General features: G+C 35.2%; 1 protein-coding gene across 3 annotated transcripts in view; it reads left to right on the top strand.

Moving 5' to 3' along the window:
• Positions 1-937: 937 nt before the first annotated feature.
• The window catches only part of ZC3H11A (zinc finger CCCH-type containing 11A), a 38969-nt gene continuing 19690 nt past the window's right edge, over positions 938-20216 (top strand). Inside the window, exons 1-8 of one of the 3 annotated variants that reach the window (XM_051998574.1) lie at positions 938-1151; positions 7518-7572; positions 8833-8890; positions 12097-12288; positions 15357-15476; positions 18572-18695; positions 19775-19978; positions 20089-20205. In XM_051998574.1, the coding sequence (XP_051854534.1) occupies positions 12235-12288; positions 15357-15476; positions 18572-18695; positions 19775-19978; positions 20089-20205 (619 nt within the window). In that variant the 5' untranslated portion in view covers positions 938-1151; positions 7518-7572; positions 8833-8890; positions 12097-12234. Of the gene's footprint in view, positions 1152-7517; positions 7584-8471; positions 8891-12096; positions 12289-15356; positions 15477-18571; positions 18696-19774; positions 19979-20088; positions 20206-20216 lie in introns of those variants that run through there. The other 2 variants (XM_051998573.1, XM_051998575.1) reach the window with 2 other exon arrangements.

Raw genomic sequence — 20216 nt, 5'->3', positions numbered from 1 at the left:
TTTGCCTTTCAAGCTTCCAGTAGATGGCGAGGCAGAGTGACTTTTTCTGACTTTGCACAATCCCACTCGCAGAGGAGGCGACAACCTCGAAAAGAGCGTATAAAAGGACCCGCCCCCTGGGAGGGAGACTGAGAAGCCGGGATTCAGAGAGAGCTGGAGGCTGAGGCGGACAGAGGCAAAGGACTAGCAACAGGAGCTCTCCGAACCCAGGAGAGAGACAGGCCTCCGAGAAAACCAAGCGGGCCCAGGAAGGAGACAATAAGGGATCTGAACTTTTAACAGCTGGCTGCGGTTTTCCTCTGAACTGCAAGGAAGGCTGCCTCCAGAAGTTTCCCAAGAAACCTGCTCGCAGAGAGCATTATATTCTAGAGAAGAGAACACTGCAGTCTACAGTGGACTTCACACCTCCGCAAAGGTATGCAGGGGGAGGGGAGGGGGGGGTCTGATATTTGCTTTCTTGGGTTTTGGGTAATTTTGCAATGTTAATTGCTGATTGTTTTTCCTGACATCCTTTCTGATTAAATTGTTGAAGTCATCCCGTATGCAGGAGGTCCCAATGAAGGCTAACAAGAAATGCCCTTTAAGTGGTGCCATTGTTTGAACTTATATAGTATAATTCCACTGCACTGAAACCAGTTACCATATTTTACATAATTATAACTTCCAATAGTGTGACTTCGAATACCTGTACTGTTTTTCTTGGCTCAAAAGTAGGAGACATTTGAAGATAATGCAAAGAAAAAAAGGGTGGGGCAAGTACACAAATTAGTTTTAAGTTTCACCTCCACTGCCGTCCTTCCCACCCTCAAGTCCCTCCCTATCCTCCCCATCAAAACATTTGGGAGGCCATCTTGAACCTTGCCTCTCCACGGAAACTACAACTCCCAGAATTCCGTGCGTCACGAGCGTAGTGCTGGCACGGGACGTGGGCAGGAGCCATCTTGGTTGCTGGCCGAGCCTCGGAGCTGGGCCAGTCGGCCAGGCGCCATCTTTGAGGCTGGCAGCCCGGAGGGTCTGTGGCTGCTGCCCGAGGAACGAAAAGCAGTGGCGGTCGCAGCGACGACAGACCCTGGCAGCGGATGAGGGAAAGAGTCGAGGCCGCAGCGGAAGCGGTGAAGAGCAACTCCGACCCAGTCAAGTTACACTTTCAGGTAACTAGACATCTTTCCGACCCCGAAGAGGGTCGGGGCTCGGGGGTGTGGGGAAGCCCCGAGGAAGGAGGCCTAGGAAGCCCCGGGCTGGCCCCTAGTCGGCCTTGCCGTAAAGACTCGGCCCGACAAGCCACCCCGGGTCCCCTCCCCCCCGCCCGCTCCGCTCCTGTCACAGGCCGGCGGGGGCCTCCTCCCCGCCCCCACCCCGGCCGCCCCTCGCGTCACGGCCAAGCCGAGCCGAGCCCGGACTCCTCCCTCTGGCCGACCGCTCCGGCTCCGGTCTCGGGCCTGGGGCCGGCCGGCAATGCCTCTTCAGCCCACCTGGCTTTCGAGGCCGAGCTCTTCGGTCCGCGGAAAAACTCCCCGAAATCGGGGACCTGGTCCCGGCGGCTCGTGGCCCGAGAGGCCCCTGTGTTCGAATCCCGACGCGGGCCGGGCTTGGGGCTTCGTTGCACTTCCAGCTTCCCTCCTCTGTTTAAAAAAAGAGAGAGAGAGAAAGAGAGAGAGAGAGAAGCAGCAGCAGAAGAAAAGGAGGCTGGACTAGATGATGACGTGGGAGGGCCCTGTCGACTCTGGTTCGGGGCACCCCACGACCCCTCATCTCCGTAGTGTGGACCGAGAGCTCCGGCCCCCTTTGCCATGGCTCCCGGTGAAGGAGTGCGGCGTCTTCTACCCTTGCTCCCACCTTCGCTTCCGCACTTGGAGGACTTGCCAGCTGGAACGAAGCTTTTTTAGGGTCGGTCCGGCGGCGTTTATTAAGCACCTACTATGTGCCGGGCATTTTGCTGAGTGCTGGGGGATGCCAAGAAAGGCCCGGGAGCTCAGTCGGGTTGCGGTTCGACTCTCACCAAAGTGAAACAAAAGTTAACTAACTTTCCTGATCTTGAGGTTGTCTGGAAATGCAACCTGTGAGTTACTAACTTGCAGATTGCAAAGTGTCTCCACTCCCCAAAGGAGGGTAAGCCGGATTTGGGTTAGTTTTTGATACTTTTAGCAAACTTAGAGCTGCAATGTAACTCTTAAATATATGTAACATTTTGCTTACAGCTTCGTTGTTCAGATGTCTCTCTTAGAAACAAAGATTTTTAGTTTAAAAATCAAAGATCGATCATCTTTAAGAATTAGTATCTGAAAGCATCAAAAGGTTGATTGTATGTTGTTAGGGAAAGAACGTTAGCCTGGTAGTCATGAGTCCTGGATTTTAGCTGATTGCCGCTAACTCTAATTGACCTTCAGTTTCTGGGTCTCAGTTTCTTGGTCTCTACAATAAATGAATTGGATTGTGTGCTAGCTAGGATCCTTACCATCTCTCTAATTTTAAGTATTTTAAGAGAGTTTGGAGATGTTTTCAAAAATTGACAAGACATAGGACTATATTCCAAAGAGAACTTGAAGTGAAAGAAAAGATGATTCAAATGGGAAGGAACAGTTGTATTACCACAATAATAAACTTACAATTCTTGCAAAAGTTTTGGAAAGAAATAAGACTTTTGATGTGTTGATATCTTCAGCAGGCAACAGACAAGGCATTTTTAGTGATATTTGGATTTTGGAATATGTTTCAAGTGCCCTTAATAATACTAGTGAAAGCAGGAATTCATAACTTTTTTGTGTCTAATTGGGTTCACTGTCTAATGACCTATAAGGACTTCTTCTCAGAATGTTTTTAAAAGCACAAAGTAAAATGTTTGCATAAGATTACAAAGGAAAGCATGTATGTTGAATGACAGTTATCAAAATATTTAAAAATAAAAATCCACAGACTCAAGGCTAAACACTCTTCTGCCTCTTCCTGTGGAGGAAAAATGGTTGCAAAAGAGATGAATCTTAAGACAAGAGTTGTTTCTCAACAACACAAACAACAACAACAAAAAAGTCAAACCTCATTGAGATCTGATTGGTTCATCAAAAATCATTAAAGATTTGAGATCTGGAGGATCTCAGATGCCACAGCTATTATTGATATATTATGTGCCTGTACTTCCAAGCAGGATGAAGAATATCTTTAATTGCAAGCTGTATAGCTAAACAAATCCCTTTGCTTGATACAAAACCTCTATTGTGATGTGATTTTTCTATGTTAACCCATGATAATCTGTTGAAGAACTTATAGCAGCTTTAAAAGAATTATCCATAAGTGTAAAAGGAGACATCTATTTGGATACCTCCACATTTCAGCAATATCACCAGACAAAGCTTTCATCTTTTGAGATATTCTAATAAAGTTGAATTGGCCAATTGTGGGGAGAGGGAGAAGAAGATTATGCCTTCCATGTACTCAGCTCTCACTGCACTTGAAAATAAATATAAGTTTTGACAGAATTGGGAGGTTTGAATGTGCCTCTACTTTTTACTTTAATATTGATATAATGGAAACTGTTAGTCATAAGGCTTGCCATAAAAAGAAAATTAAGGATTAAAAGATAAGAGTTATGTCTCTCTAGTTAAATTTTGATTAAAGAATTTATTAAAAGATCATAGTTCAAATGTAACTTCTAGCAAGTCTTTAACAATCATGGAATCTGATGTCCAAAAGACTTTATTCATTAAAAATAGAGTCATATCTTAATGCCTGGAACAAAAACCCAAGACATCTGCAGTTTGGAATTTCTGCTTGGACACTAGTATACTTTGACAAGTTTAGTAAAGAATATGAGCTCAGTTGACCAGGCTTCTTAGAAAATTATGCTTTAGGGTACCTCCAATCTAAGAATCCCACCTATTGCAGAGGTAGTAGTGCTGCTTGGAAATGTATTAGAAGCTGAGGATTTTTCCATCAGACCAGGTGCTGTTGATTTTTTTCTGGCTCAGAAAAATGACCAATTGAGCTGTCCTATCAAGTGGGAAATATTTATAGGCAAATAAAATTTAATATTTCCGAACCTAACAGTCGATACTTCAGCCCTATTCCCCAAGTTAGGGATTCAGAATATTGAGGTGCAATAACATGAGAAATACAAAGAAACAAAAATAAGCAGAACAGTGAGCAATATATGAAAAAAAACTATAACACTGTAACTCAAAATCAACAGAACAGAGAGTAACATGAAACAACTACAACACTGTAATTGAAAAGATTATTTAAAGGAATTTAAATTTTGAATAATAGAAAAAGAAATGAAGGTCCAGAAGGATAGGTAATGAAATATCTCTCTCATAAAAAGTGGAAAACTGCTAGGACACAATATTATATACCTCATCAGATGTTCTCAAGTCAGGTCCATGAACCTTTATTAAGAACTTATCTATCACATGAAAACACTGCTAAATTCTGAGGGTAAAAAGAAAGGCAAAAAACAAATTCTGCTCTCAAGGAGCTCAAAGTCTCAAAATTCCAAAGAAGAAACAACATGCAAACAACTACATACAAGCAAGATAGATACAGCGCAAATTGGAGATAGACAGTACTAAGATTAAGGGGGACTGGGAAATGCCTTCTTGTTGAAGGTGGAACTTAATAACTAAGATTTGAGGGAAGTCAGGAGTAAGAGATGAGAAGGGAAGGAATTCCAGTAATGGAAGAAAGTCAGTGAAAATGCCCAAAGTGAGGAGATTTTGTGTCTTTGTTGTGAGGAAAGGGCAAGAAGGCCAGTGTCACTAAACCCTAGCAGGGGTCCTCAAACTTTTTAAATAGGGGGCCAGTTCACTGTCCCTCAGACTGTTGGAGGGCCGGACTATAGTAAAAACAAAAACTTTGTTTTATGGGCCTTTAAATAAAATTCATAGCCGCCCTAGGTGAGGGGGATAATCATCCTTGGCCCGCGGGCCCCAAGTAGTTTGAGGACCCCTGTGCCTAAAGTATATAGAGAAGCAGTGTGCTATAAGAAGACTGAAAAGGTAGGAAAGGAGCAGATTATGAAGGGCTTTAAAAGTCAAGCAAAGGGTTTATAATTTGATCGTTGACATGATAGAGAGCCATTGGAGTTTATGAGGGGGCAAGAGGAGGGAGTATCATAAATCAGACTTGTTCTTCAGGGAATCAGAGCTTAACAGCAAAGTGAAAGATGGACTGGAGTGGAGAAAGACTTGAGGCAGGAAGTCCAAACAACAGACTATTGTGGTAGTTCAGACAAATTTGATCTCTTTGTTTACTTGTTTTTCCACGTAACAAAAGAAAGTATCATGGGGATGGTGATAACATTACTGACGTAAAAGATTAAAAGGCATTGATAAAATATGGTTTTAAGAATGAAAAGCTTAGGGGTAGCTAGGTGAGGGAGTAGATAGAGTACCAGCCCTGAAGTCAGGAGGACAGGAGTTCAAATCTGGCCTGAAACACTTAACACTTCCTAGCTGTGTGACCCTGGGCAACTCACTTAACCCCAATTGCCTCAGCCAAAAAAAAAAAGAGAAAAGAAAAGCTTGAAAATGACATCCTACTAAATGCCTTTTATGATTCAAGGTTTGTGTCTTGTCACTTTGGTAGCTTATCTTAAAGAAAATTTAGATGTCTTCCTCAGGATTTATAAATAGACAAATCTTTCTGGGAGAAGTTTGTATTGTATGGATACTTCAACAGAGAACTGTAATGTGGTCACTTTAGAAGCTTTGGGCCTTATCACCTATAGTGGGAAGTGATATCTTATAGCTTGTTCAGAAAGTGGGCCCACTCCTACCTTAGGCTCCTTTGGTAATTCAGCAACCGATAGTATTTCAAGTGACAAGCAAAAACCTTATATCACCTCTGCTGCTGTAGCAGCAGTAGTTGAAGAATATTGGAATGAAAATTGTTCAAAATTATAATAAGCAGTAATTTCCTGATATATTTGCCAGCTTTATAAGTTACTATTTACTATTTAAATTCCCCGTCAATAATTTACCATTTGAATGCCTCTTTATAAACACCTGTCTTGTCTCAAAGTAGACCAAAATTTTGAAAATGTTAAAACAATTGAGATTTCCTGAAAATAAAGTTAAATTTTAGCTATGATTGGTGGTAGAATTTAGAGTACTGAAGAGTTGGTGTGCATAGGATGGATAGTTAGTTACAAAACAATATCATGTAGTGTTATGTTAAGTCACTACCAATAAATATAACACAACTAATTGTGTCTAATTGTATATATGTATGAAAACTTCATTTCTTTTTTTTAAATGAGGTGGGAACATTTGGAAAAAACACAAAAAGAGTTGAAATATGCCTTATCAATAGATTTCTAGGGAATGGTAAATAGAAATGGAAGATCTGAACAGTTTTTGAAAAAATTCCAATACATTAGTTGACATAGAACTCTTCCCACCTTTTTTCTATTTTGTATAAGATCACCCCCCCACACACACCTTTTTTCCCTTCTATTTTGCATAAGAACAAAGTACTACATTGAAAGACATTGTACTGCTATTGTAGTTGGGACATATAGAGCTAGATAAATGACTGGTTTTTAAATACTTTTAAAAAATATAAGATAATGATAAAATTGTATAATCAAAAGAAATCATCTTGGTCTTTATTGTATTTTTGTCTATTGTGTTTGTTTTCCTTTTTGTCTGGATATATGAGATCATGAAGGAATGTAAAAACATGCTGAAGCCATGTTAAAAATCATATTGATTATCCCACAAAAATTGGGCAAAATCTAAATTTCCTTATTTGGAAATTTTGAAAATTTTGAAATTAGCATTTTGAAAATTTAATCACTTCCATGATACTAATCAATTTTTAAAACTTGTATTTGTTGAATTAAATAACTCAGTTTTATTTAATTAAAAGGCATATGCCTTTTAGTATCTAAATTATTTGGTGTAAAGAGCAGTTTAGAATAATTGATGGCTTTTTACTTTGAATAGATCCCTTGGGAATTTGTATAACAAGGAAAAACCCAAGTTAATTGGCCAGTGAAATTAAAATGTTTATTAGTGATGCCTTTGGATAAAGGGGGTTGGTAGCACGGAAAGTGGCAAAATATATTCTTATAATTTGGAAAATCATGATTAAAAGATTTATTTAGGAGATACCAGTGAAAGACACATAGAAACAATTTTGTCTACAACAGTTTTCATTTTCCAAAGAGAATAAAAGCTTTGTAAGACTGATTAGTCTGTTTAAAAAAATCAAAATCTTGAAGTTGACTGAAGTTAATCATGAAACTGGTTCCCTGATTATCAGAAAATTGTTTTGAACATCCTAATCTTGCTGCAATTAAGCAGTCTACTCTTTGGAGTGTTATTCTACAAAATTAGTTTAAACTAGGTGAACCTTATCAAGTAAAAATTTTTATATTAAGATGTAATTTAGTCCTATTAAGTAGAATCAGATATATAATAAATAAAAAGGGAACCGCTTGGGATTTTCTCTTAGTAAAAATTTTTATGCAAATTTCTGACTAAGTTGTTCAAGATCTGATTTTTCCTTCTTTTTCATTTTAGGTTTGGGGATATTCCCTGCTCTAAAAAGTCCTGGAAAATTGACTAGTGTTTAAGTGTGAGTAAAAGGTGTCCACATTTTATTTTCAAATTCTAAGTAATATTTAATTTTTGTTTTGTCTTGAATAGAATTTGACAAAAGTTAACCTAGAAATTATGCAGCTTTTATAAGAATCAAAATTCCTTTTAAGTTCTGGGGACTGGTTTAAAAATCTAGAGTAAACCTTAAGCATAACAATACTTTTATTTAAACTTTTTTGTTTTAACATGTCAACATCATTGCAAAATTAAGAGTTTGAACACCTCTCTAACCTGAATAGATAAGCAATTATAAATTTCTTACTGATAGTAGCTTACAATTTTTGAAATTGAGCTGCTCAAGCAAATTTTTGCATGGCTAATCCTTGATACCTTGTTAGCAGAATTGGTATTGATTTGAAGGAAATGTTGTCTCTCCCCAAATGTTAAGCTCCCCATGTTTTATATAACTTTGTTCAGGCTGGCTTTTCTGGCTTCTATAGTTTGCTGTACCATTTAGTTGTCATTATTCCGATCATTTCCATCTATTTTGGTTAAAGGTCATGTGGAAACATTAATGTTATACATGCATCCATACTATACACATTCATATGTGTAAGGATATTATTTCATCAGCATTTGTGGGCTGGTTCAAGATTTCAGCCTTTTTAAAAAGATACCTCAATTCTGAGTTTTTACCATTATTTTAAAAAATGCATTCAAACCCAAAGACTTTTATTAAATACTTTAAAGATGAAAAATCACTCAAATGCTTTGGTTATGCACATTTGTGTATATGTGTTTGTGTGTATAAACCAATTTGTATATATGTATATGCTTATATACATAGATACACACATACCTATACTTTTACATACACATGTATTTTCAGTATACAGATAATAAAGATGGGGGAAGGTTTCTGTTTTTTCTTAATAGGTGAAGAAATCTTGAAGACCAGAATTGGATATTATTCAATTTTTTGTTTTTGTTTTTTTAAAAAAAAAAAAATAAATTGTCCGGCTGTGGAAGATGGATCTTTTTTGTAGCCCTTTGAATTTCAAGTTCATCTTTAAATGAACTATTTTTTTTTTTTGGAAGAGATAACTAACCCTGGCTGTCTCCAGTCTGACAGAGGTTATTCGAATGGACTTATTCTTCCAATAGTTGGGAGATGTTTAAAAAGCACAGTCTGTGTTTCAATTGTGGCTGAGAGGTGTTTCCTTGGCAATGTGAGGAGGAAAATTCTTTCTGCCCCTTTATTATTAATTCATGGATTGAGTGTTGGTTCGACCTACAGGAGTAATAAATTGGAATTCATTGAAGACAGACGATACTGTTGAGGTCACCCAGCTAATGTAAGTATGGAGATTGATCGTTTGCCTTTTTTTTTTTTTTTTAAGGTGTTACTATTTCTATAAATCATACTATAATTACTTAGAATATTCAGGTTATCTTTTTAATTTTCAGAAGTACAAGTAGAATACTTTATGCTTTTTAGAAAGATAAGCATCTTTTATAATAAATAGTCTGTAAGAAATGGAATTATATTTGATTTTTTAAAGTTATTTTAGTCCTGAAATTAGATTGTTCAAAAAACAGCTCCCTGGCTAATTTGAACTAAAGTTAAATTTTTGTTAAATCCGTTTTTCTTTTAAAATGGTGTTTTTCACTGACACAGAATTGTCTTGATTATTCTGCTTATACTTTATGAGAATGGTAGTTTTCTGGTATAGCAGCTACATTATTAAATATCGAAGGCACTATTGTCTGTTACTTAGCAACATCACTGAACTATAATTTTATTTTTAACTAATGGCTTAAATAGAGTCTGAAGAAGTGATTTTTCAGTACTAATAATTGCACTACAAATAAAGCTTTCCTGTGCAAATATGAGAAATGCATACCTCTCACAAAAAGTAAAATTATTTGCTGATGGCACCTTTCAGAAGTCTCTATCCTTCACAATCAATTCAGCAAGCCCCTTTATTCAGTCTCTACTATATGTTGTTAATGGAAGAGTTACTAAGACAAAAATACAAATAGCACCTGACTTCCAGGAACATATATTCTTCTCTAATAGGGAAGAGGGATATAATATTTACACAGAAAAGTAAATACAGTGTAATTCAAATTTAACCCTGGGAAGAACTGATGAATTATAGGAGCTTTAAGATCAAAAGTGGCTCCTGACCTGAAGTTTGAGAAAGGCTTGTGAAGTTAAGAAGTGAAGAGAAAGAAAGAACCATAGAAAAATGTGATAGAGCTAGAGGGCCAGTTCAAGAATTTTTGTGTGAACATTTAACTTTTAGTTAATGTGAAGCTTCTTAAAATTTTTATTTTTCTACTTAACTGAATATTGAAGCTGAAGAATGCATGAAATAAAAAATTCTTTTTTTTTTTAAATCTATAACTTGCTTCTTGGTGGGCTTAAGTGCTGTGTGCTAGAAAAGTAAACAAGTCTGAATTCAGCGTGATATAGTAGAAGAGATATATCTTAAGGGCTTGTGAGTCTTATAGAAAACATTTCCATAGCTACTGGAAAGAAGCCTTTGTTTTATTTACTGTGTTTTTTATGTTATATATAAAATGTAAGTAACTGAATTTCTGGACCTAGTTTTGTAATGTAAAATAAATAACCTTCCTATTTCTTAGCATCAGCACATATCTTAGCTTTTAATTAGAGGAGTCTAAAAAATATGTGTGTGTGTGTGGGAAGGGAAGAATTCTAGTCCTTTTCGAAATGTTTTTTAAATGACACAAAATACTCTAATGTGTAATTTTACCACAATCCTTGTACATGTCCCATATCATGCTTCCCAAATGTATGTGCACACAGTTGCACTGTCTCTTGTATGTTTTAAATAGAAAAGTTATTTGTTTCAAGAGAAATGTGCAAAGCACAAGAGATTCTTAAAACTTAGCTTCTTTATCTATAATCTGGGGGTAATAAAACTTGGAGTAGTTACCTTCCAGGATTATTTGAAGTAATCAGTCACAAGTATTGATTAAAGTCATACTCTTATTCCAGTGCTGTGCCAGTTGTTGGAGGTGCAAGTACAAAAAAAAAAAAAAAAAAAAACTTGCAAGGAGCTTACATTTATGTATAAAGTGAATAAATACAAATATATACAAAGTAGCTTATGATTTTTAAAAAGTATGATATAACAGGAGATAAAGAAGAATGTGTATAAAGTATTTTGCAAATCTTAAAGCACCATGTAAATAAATGTCAACTATTTTAATTTTTCCTCTGAAGAAGCAGTAAGTTTTGGCTATACAAAGCAGCCCTTGCTTTCACCTGGCAATGCATATCTGTAATCAGTTAGTACAGCAGGAAGAAAATTAATAAATAACTTGCTTTCTTTCAGAAGACAGAGGTTTGTCTCTAGAAGGTCATCAATAAGAAGAATTTTGCCTTTTAATTCACAGCCAGGGCAAATTGAGTTTAAATCATATTTATAATATGTTCTTTCTGCTAATGAGATTTATGTAAATATAGCCATTTTCATTATTATGTAAACATATGTCCAGATATAAGGAAGTTCAGAGGCATACGATGTTAACTTTATTCCTGTAAATAATTTGCACTTTTCTAAACCAGGTAGGCTTTTTGAAATAAGAATCGTGTTTGTATAATATTGAAGATAGTATGATACAATGTTAAGCATGAATTTGCAGTTATGGGATCTGAGTTTGAATCCCAGCTCTTCCATTTACTGACTTTGTGATCTTAGACAAATCCCAACCTCTCAGAGCCTCAAGTTCCCTCAAATGTGAAATGAAGGAACAGACTAGATTATCTCTAAGGCCTCTTCTAGATCCATGATCCTATGAATTCTTATGTTATACATTTCAAGTGAAAAAAAATCTAGATTATTTCTATCCTGGCCAAGTCAAACATATAGGAGTCATCTAAATATTAGAAAAATGATTTGGGTTATTTGTTTAGTTAGCAGCTCCTATTGAGAATTAGCACTCTTTTGATCCCATTAGATCCCATAGGAAATATCAGAGAGAAAAATGAAGATATTATTATATTCAAGGATTCTATAGTCCAAGTGAAATATCACAAATATAGAATTTACTTGTATATTGTATACAATGTCCACCCAGAAAGTACATGAAAGTATGTGTAGATTAATGGATGAATACAGCTAAAATAAAAAAAGCAGTGTGGTTTAAATGGTAGAGAGCAAGCCTCAACCAAGAAAACCTGTGTGCAAATCTTAATAATCCATATTGTTTTGTGACTGGACAAATCGTTTTAACTTTACAGTGGCATAGGAGACTCATAAAATTATATATTTGCAGTGAAGGTGCTAATACATATCAATAGAGGGAGTTCCCTATGCAAATGAATCATTAGTCCAATACAAATAGAACAATATGATGCAAGTATAGTGCCATTTCTTTTCTTGAGATCATTGTTTAATGGAAAGATAAGATACCAACACAGCTTTTGTACTATTATCTCACAGATGATTAAAATAATTAAGAGTTAGAAGTTGATAAACAGGAGATGTGCTTCATATACTTTGATTTATATTTCCATCTATCTAAGGTAACATTTTAAAGAAGATTTCAGTGGTTGAATTGCCTGTGGAAGATTGAGCCCATTTGAGAAAATTGGAACCTGGTTCTCATCTAGAGTAGTGGCTTGTTTTCAAGCCCCATCATTTGATCGAAGGATCTAGCCAGCATGTCTAATCAAGGAGAAGACTGCTACTTTTTTTTCTATTCTACATGTACTAAGGTAAAACTTAAAAGTTCTTTCCTATAGTTGATTTCTTATGTTGTTTGAGATTTTGTTAATACTCTGATCGTTTTAATATTTCTATTTCACTGCTTATCTGTTTAATTTGGTCTTTTGTACTTCCCCTATAGGAAAAAATAAAGCCCAGTAAGGGAATTTATTCATTCTTTATAATCTTTTTCTTCTTTTGATAGTTTTGTGATTGTTTTTTTTAATATTTTTCTAAGGTGATTTTTTAAAAGTATATGATGTAAAACTACATTAAATTTTAAAAAATAGTACCAATACACTCATTCTAATTAATATAAAAACGTGTTCATGAACATTAACATTTGGAGAAGAATTTAAAATATAAAGAGTTAATGTTCATTGTCTTCTTTTCTTTTAAAGTTAAGATTATAATTGAAAAAAGTTCAAGATACATGACAAAATTGTCATTCTGAATAGTCTATACCATGTTTTTTCTCCTTAGCATCTTTAAAAATGATGAAAATCATTGGCTGTAGATTGTTGGTTTTGATTTACATGATGTAAATGTTATTACATATATGTAGTTGCCATATTTCTATGAATGTGTACATTAAAATTTGTATTTTAATTCTTTCCTTGTCCAAATTTCCTGCCTACAACTCTGAAGATACACACACACACACACACACACACACACACACACACACACACACAATGCTTTTCCAACTCTTCATTTTGATATGTGTACCATTTGTCTCTTTCTTGTAATCTACACATTCGTGTCTTCATATGAAAGACTTTTTTTCCAAGTCTCATTAGTGACAAGCTGCTTATAATGCCAAAATAGGTATGTGAGTTCTCTGTTTTGAGCAAAGTCCTGGCAATTTTGTTGATCCTAAATACATATAGCTAGTCAATTGCACAAAATGGTGCTTGATTTCAAAATATTAATAATGTGTGCTACCTATATTACAGAACATATGACTGGGCCTGCCTCCCAGCCTAATACTTTGATGTTTTTATATCAGAATTAGCTTTACTTGTAGAACTCAAGTTTATGTAGGACAGGTTGAAATTAAGCTACTGTTTATATATTTTTCAGGTTTTAACATTCACTTACTTGTATTTTCTTTGACTCTGAATCTATGCTTAATCTTCTGGCTGCAGATGAGATAAATGTCAATAATTGCAAGAAATACCTGTAAGAAATCTTTGCCCCCTTTCCCCAATTAAATATCAAATTTGAAATTCTGATATTAAAGGGGACATTAATAAAATTGAAAGTAAGAAAATTTTTGAACTAATAAAATTAAAAGTTGGTTTTGTGGGGGGGAAATGGACAAACCTTTAGTTAATTTGATTAAAAATAAGAAAGAAGAAAATCAAATTGTTAGGATCAAAAATGAAAAGGATGAACTTTCTACCAATAAAGAGGAAATTAGAGCAATAATTAGAAGCTATTTTGCCCAACTGTATGCCAATAAATCTAATAATCTAAGTGAAATGGATGAATACTTTAAAAATATAGATTGCTCACATTGAGAGGAGGAAATAAAATTACTTAAATAGTTCCATTTTAGAAAAAGAAATTGAACAAGCTATTAACCAACTCCCTAAGAAAACAATCTCCAGGGCCAGATGGATTTACATGTGAATTCTATCAAGCATTTATAAAACAATCCCACTATTATACAAACTATTTGGAAAACTAGGGAAAGAAGGACTTCTACCAAATTTCTTTTATGACACAGATATGTTGCTGACATATAAATTAGGTAAGGTCAAAACAGAGAAAGAAAATTATAGCCCAATTTCCCTAATGAATATTTATACAATTATCTTAAATATTAGCAAAGAGATTATAACAAGTTATCACCAAGATAATATATCTTGATCAAGTAGGATTTATATCAGGAATATAGGGCCAGTTCAACCTTAGGAAAACCATTAGCATAATTGACTATATCAGTAACCAAACTAACAAAAATTATATAATTATCTCAGTAGATGCAGAAAAAGCATTTGACAAAACCCAACACCAATTCCTATTAAAGACACTACAGAATATAGAAATAAATGGGGTTTTCCTTAAAATGATTAGTAGCATCTATTTAAAATCATCAGCAAACATAATATATAATGGGGATAAACTAGAACCTTTCCCAATAATATCAGAGGTGAAATAAGATTTTCCACTATCCATTACTATTCAATGTTATATTAGAAATAATAGCTTTAGCAATAAAAGAAGAAAAAGAAATTAAAGGAATTAGAGTAGGTAATGAGGAAACTAATAATCACTCTTTACAGATGATATGATAGTATTTTTAGAGAATCCTAGAGAATCAACTAAAAAAACTATTAGAAACAGTTCACAACTTTAGCAAAGTTGCAGGATACAAAATAAATCCACACAAACCATCAGCATTTCTATATGTTACCAACAAAATTCAGCAGCAATAATATCAAATAATTCCATACTGTACATAATATAAAATGTTTGGGAGCCTACTTGCCAAGACAAAGTCAGGACCTATATGAACAGAACTACAAAACACTTTCCACAAAAATAAAGTCAGATCTAATCAATTGGAAGAATATCAAATGTTCATGGGTAGACCAAGCTAATATAATAAAAATGACAGTTCTGCCTAAATCTACTTATTTGGTACCACACTAATCAAATTCGCAAGAAATTATTTTACAAAGCTAAAAAAAGTAATAACATAGTTCATCGGGAAGAACAAAAGGTCAAGAATTTCAAGGGAATTAATTTTAAAAATGCAAATGAAAGTGACCTAGCTGTACCAGACCTAAAACTATATTATAAAGCGGTGGTTATCAAAACCATTTGGTACAGGCTGAAAAATAAAGTAGAATCAGTGGAATAGGTTAGGTTCACAAAAAATCTTTTCAGAGTAGAATCTTGTTTCCCTTAGATTAGTCCTATTTCCTTTGAACTTTTTTTTTTTTCTGATCTTGACTTAATCTCTTTTCCTCATTAAGTACTTGTCACTAAGCAGCGGTTTTATGCTTAGAAATGTATGTGAATCTTTCAGATCATACTTATTTTCTTTGTTCTTTTCTATTGGTTGCAGGGAGATAGTTGCCCATTCCGGCACTGTGAAGCTGCCTTAGGAAATGAGACTGTCTGCACATTGTGGCAGGAAGGGCGCTGTTTTCGACAAGTCTGCAGGTTCCGACATATGGAAATTGATGTAAGTGGTCAGCCAAGTTTAATGACATTTCTTCATCAGTAGCCTGAGACTCAAACCACAGGGAGTGGGACAATTAAAAATCTTAATTCCTTTTACTTTGTGTAAGCTTGATGATTAGGAGAGAGAGAAGGACAAATTGGCATATCCTTTTATGAACAGGTAAACTTCGTATTTATCCTCAAGGTTAAATGTCACATATTGTAAAACACAGCAGGATTCACTACAGCAGGCAACCTGTATTTAGTAAGTTTATTTCCAAGAGAGAGGGAAAATCTCTTAAACCAAAGGCCTCAGGAGTGAGAAAAATTAACATTAGATCCTAAACTGGGACACTGAATTTCTGTAGCTTTGAAACAAGAGGCAATTAGATAATTGCTATTATCATCATTATATAAAATAGCAATGATTATAATACCATTTGAGAATTTCAAAAAAATAATTGCTTATTGTCTTTATAGTCTTTGCAGGTAAAAATATCTGACCTTTTTGTGTATGTAGTTTTTAGGGGAGGAGAGCTTTATTAAAAGCTCTAAAATAGGGGCAGCTAGGTGATTCAATGGATAGAGCACCAGCCCTGAAGTCAGGAGGACCTGAGGTCAAATCTGGTCTCAGACACTTAACACTTCCTGGCTGTGTGATCCTGGACAAGTCACCCCCAATTGCCTCAGCAAAAAAAAAAAAAAAAAGCTCTAAAATACTTAGCACTATATTTTTTAGTATATCTGAGGTTCTTCATAAAATTAAGTCAGTATTTCATTATTTTCTTTCCTCCTTTAACAATAAAATAACTATTACTGATAATGATATTTAAAAATTGCTATTGCTATAATTTCCAAGAAGCTTAGACCTTGAGCTGTTCTCTATTTGTTTTGTCTAGATTTGTGGTTGTAACCCAATGACGAATCTTCCTCTATCAGAGCAGAACAACAACTTTTTTGTAACTTATACTTTTAGGGAGATGCCTAGTACACTAAGAGGTTAAGTGCCTTGCACGGGGTCATATCACTAGCAAGTGGCAGAACTGAATTTGAATCAGTCAGCTTAACCAGAACTAGCCTGTAATCTGTGGGTGGCCAGAGCAGCACAAAACAGGCTAGAGATAAGAGAGTCAGGACACAAACTGAAATGTAATTAATTTAACAGTGAGGAAAATGACATTTGCAGGTGGAAGCTCACTTCCTAGAAAGAAGACTTACAATATTGATGCTTGAAAGGGATTGACCCACAACACAATAATTCTAGGATCTTGAAATGGATCTCATGATTAGCATTTCTTGGGACAAATATAGGTGTTCTTGGGTCCTGTGGGAACAGCCCATTGTACCAAGTTTTGGAGAGTTGTGGCCAGAGCACAGAACCAAACTTCTCTATATGTACAGTACAGTACCTCTCAGTGACAAAGAAGAGAGATTGTGAACATGTGATGGACCACTCTGGGAAATCAAGGGAGCTGAATCCCTCAGTGAACATCTGGTACTGGTCCAGGCAGTAAACTTTGTCAGAGAGTGATATCTAGAGTGTAAAGGATTATTGTTACACTAGGACACAACCTTGGTGGGCCTAAGCTCTGAGAAACAAGGTATTTCCAAAATATTTTGACAAATTCCAATTCTCCGATTTCAAATCCACTATTTTTTTGAACTAATTGTGTTTTTGGTTCCAAATTCTTTTCTTCCTTTTCTTCTTTCTCTGCCCATTGAGAAAGAAAGAAAAACAAAAATGCATTACGGATAAGGATAGTCATGCAAAATGAGAAAGAGGGAAGGAGGGAGAAGAGGAGGAGGAGGAAAAAGAAGGGAGGAAGAAGATGAGGAGGATCGAATTGTACTAATTGGTCTCCTGGTTCTGCTTGCTTTATTTTGTATTGGTCCATATATATCTAATGGGGTTCTTCTAAAACCATCCCCCTTCATGACTTTTTAAGTCAAAATAGTATTTCATCATATTCACATACACAGCCTATTCAGCCATTCTCCATTCCAATACTATTTTCACATACACTATGCTACCTTCCTTGACTCATAGATAGGAAAAGTAGATATGGAGAATGTTTTGGATATACTTGGGGAGAAGATCAAATGTTATGGATTAAACAGTAATCCAATCACATGGTTTCAGAACTGGTCAGATGGCCAAATTCATAATAATTGTAAAGGATTCAATGTTAACCTGGCAGGAAGTCTCCAGGGAAGCACTCTAGCAATGTTTGCTTTGTCCAGTGCCTTTGCTGTGTCTAAGTGAGCAAAGATATAAGTAATATTCTTATCAGATTTATAGTTGACACAAAACTGGGAGGGGATAATTATTATACTGGGTGATAGTCAAAATCCAAAAAGATCTTATCAGGCTAGAGCATTGAGCTGACTCTAATATAAATGTATGCACTTGAATACAAAAAAATCAATTTCACAAATTTAAGATAAGCGAGCATGGTTAGCAGTTTTGGAAAAAAAAAAATTGGTACTTTGCAAGGCTACTAAAGTCAATAGTCTAATATGGTAGTTAAAAAGTGAATGTGATCTTGGGCTATATCAAGAAAAGCACAGCTTCCAGAAATAGAGTGGTGAGAGTCCTCTTGTACCAATGTACAGTGTTGTCAGCCTTCATATGAACTATTCTGTTCAGGTCTGAGTACCATAGTCTAGAAAAGACATTGATAAGCTAGAGAATATTTAAAGGATGGTAACCAGAATAGTTAGGCCCTGCCTTAGTATTGCATGAAGATCATTTGAAGGCAATGGGGATGTTTGGCCTGGAAAAGAGAAAACTCTGACAGACATGTTTGCCTGCTTCAAGTATTTGAAGAGAAATTATTTGGAGGAGGGATTAGCTTTGTTCTGTTTAACTCCTGGGGAGAGAACCAAGAGAGATTGGTAGAAGTTGTGCAGTTTTAGGCTGCATGTCAGAAAAAAAAAAAAAAGAAGAAGAAGAAGAATTAGAGCTTTCTGTGAGTAAAATTAACTTCCTTGAAATATGGTAAGTTTCCCTTCCTTGAAGATCTACAGAGGTTATATACTTAGTTCTTGTCATATCAAGATAGGGTAATCGCATTTCATATTTTGGTTTATCTCCTGATTTTTTTTTTAAATCCACAGAAAAAGCGGAGTGAGATTCCATGCTATTGGGAAAACCAGCCAATGGGATGTCAAAAATTAAATTGTGCATTTCATCACAACAGGGGACGCTATGTTGAAGGCCTTTTCCTACCTCCAAGCAAAAGTAAGTTCTGTTTTTATTTTGAATCATTTCACATATTTTTAATTACTCTTATCTTTTCTGTTCTTGATTTCTTATTATAATCATAAAGACTTTCAAAAGAAGTTTGAATTTATCAACTCCTAACTTAAATCCAATTCAAGTCAATAAATACTTATCAAATGCCAATTATGTGCAAGTCACTCTACTAGGTTTTAGGGACACAAAGACAAAAGTAAGAAATCTTTTTTGGGGGGAGAATTTGTCCCCTCTTTTTATTTGTACTGCTGCTATCTTAACGTAAGTCCTATTGCCACCCACTTGGATTACTAATAGACCTCATTTCTACTGTCTCCTTTTTCTCACAGTAGATTTTACTTCTTTCTATATATACTTAATCATGTCACAATCTCCACTTGACTTGTCCTTTTCACCCTTCTTGCAATGCCCTTTCCTTCTATCTGGCCAATCTTTAAAAATTCAGTCAGATACCATGTCAACAATAAAATTCCCCAGTTTTTCCACTTTTCTTTTTTCTCTCTCCCAAGTTGATATAACTTTCACTTTGTTTGCTTCCTCATTTATTTATTAATATTTTAAAAAATTATTATCTGTGTGAGTTTTTCCCAAGTGGATGATAAGCTCCCTAAAAACTAGGATTTTGTTTTATCTAAATTATGTATTTCTCCCAGCACTTAGCACTGTGTTCTACTAATTAGTAAGTATTAGTAAACATATGTTGAATTGATTTGACTTGAATTTTAAATCTATTTAATAAAAATTAAGTAATAATCTGTTGTTTAGTAGTGAAATATAATATAGATTTTGAAGTATTATCTACCATATTGTTTTTTGCTGCTGCTTTTTAACAAAAGTTCTAATTTTTAGAATGCATAAAATTGATTATTAAGAATTAGTAGATACAATTATTGAAACATGTCTTCAATCTTATGGAATATGGGAAATTACAAAATAGAAGGAAGAGACTAAAAAGGTCTTAAGAAAATTTTATGAAAATTTACTGAATCTAGTATGTATAGACAAAGCAATTTGAATTCTTTTATTCAATTGTTGTTGACTTACTGATGTCTTTTCACTTTTAGCTATTTTACCCATTGTGCCTGAGTCACCAGATGAAGAGGTGAAAGCTAATCAGCTCTCAATGCAGCAGAACAAACTATCAGTCCAGTCTAACCCCTCCCCCCAGCTTAGAGGTGTAATGAAAGTGGAAAGTTCAGAAAATGTTCCCAGTCCCACACATCCTCCAGTTGTAATCAATGCTGCAGATGATGATGAAGATGATGATGGTAAGTGTCAAGTTTATTTTAGAAATTCAGAAATGGGAACTCAACTAAAAGTGAACTAGCAAAGAAGCTATGAGTCTTCATTTTAAATTTTGTTTGATTTTGTTTTTTAGATCAGTTTTCTGAAGAAGGAGATGAAACTAAAACACCTATTTTGCAACCAGCTCCTGAAGTCCATAATGGATTGCGCATAACTGGTGCTCGGAAACCTGGGGTCAGCTTAAAGCAAGGTAAGAGCAGG

Source organism: Antechinus flavipes, chromosome 4 (assembly GCF_016432865.1).
Source record: "Antechinus flavipes isolate AdamAnt ecotype Samford, QLD, Australia chromosome 4, AdamAnt_v2, whole genome shotgun sequence".
In the NCBI taxonomy this organism is placed as follows: domain Eukaryota; kingdom Metazoa; phylum Chordata; class Mammalia; order Dasyuromorphia; family Dasyuridae; genus Antechinus; species Antechinus flavipes.
The sequence above is the reverse complement of the archived record's forward strand: the minus strand, read 5'-3'. Positions and strand labels throughout refer to the sequence as shown.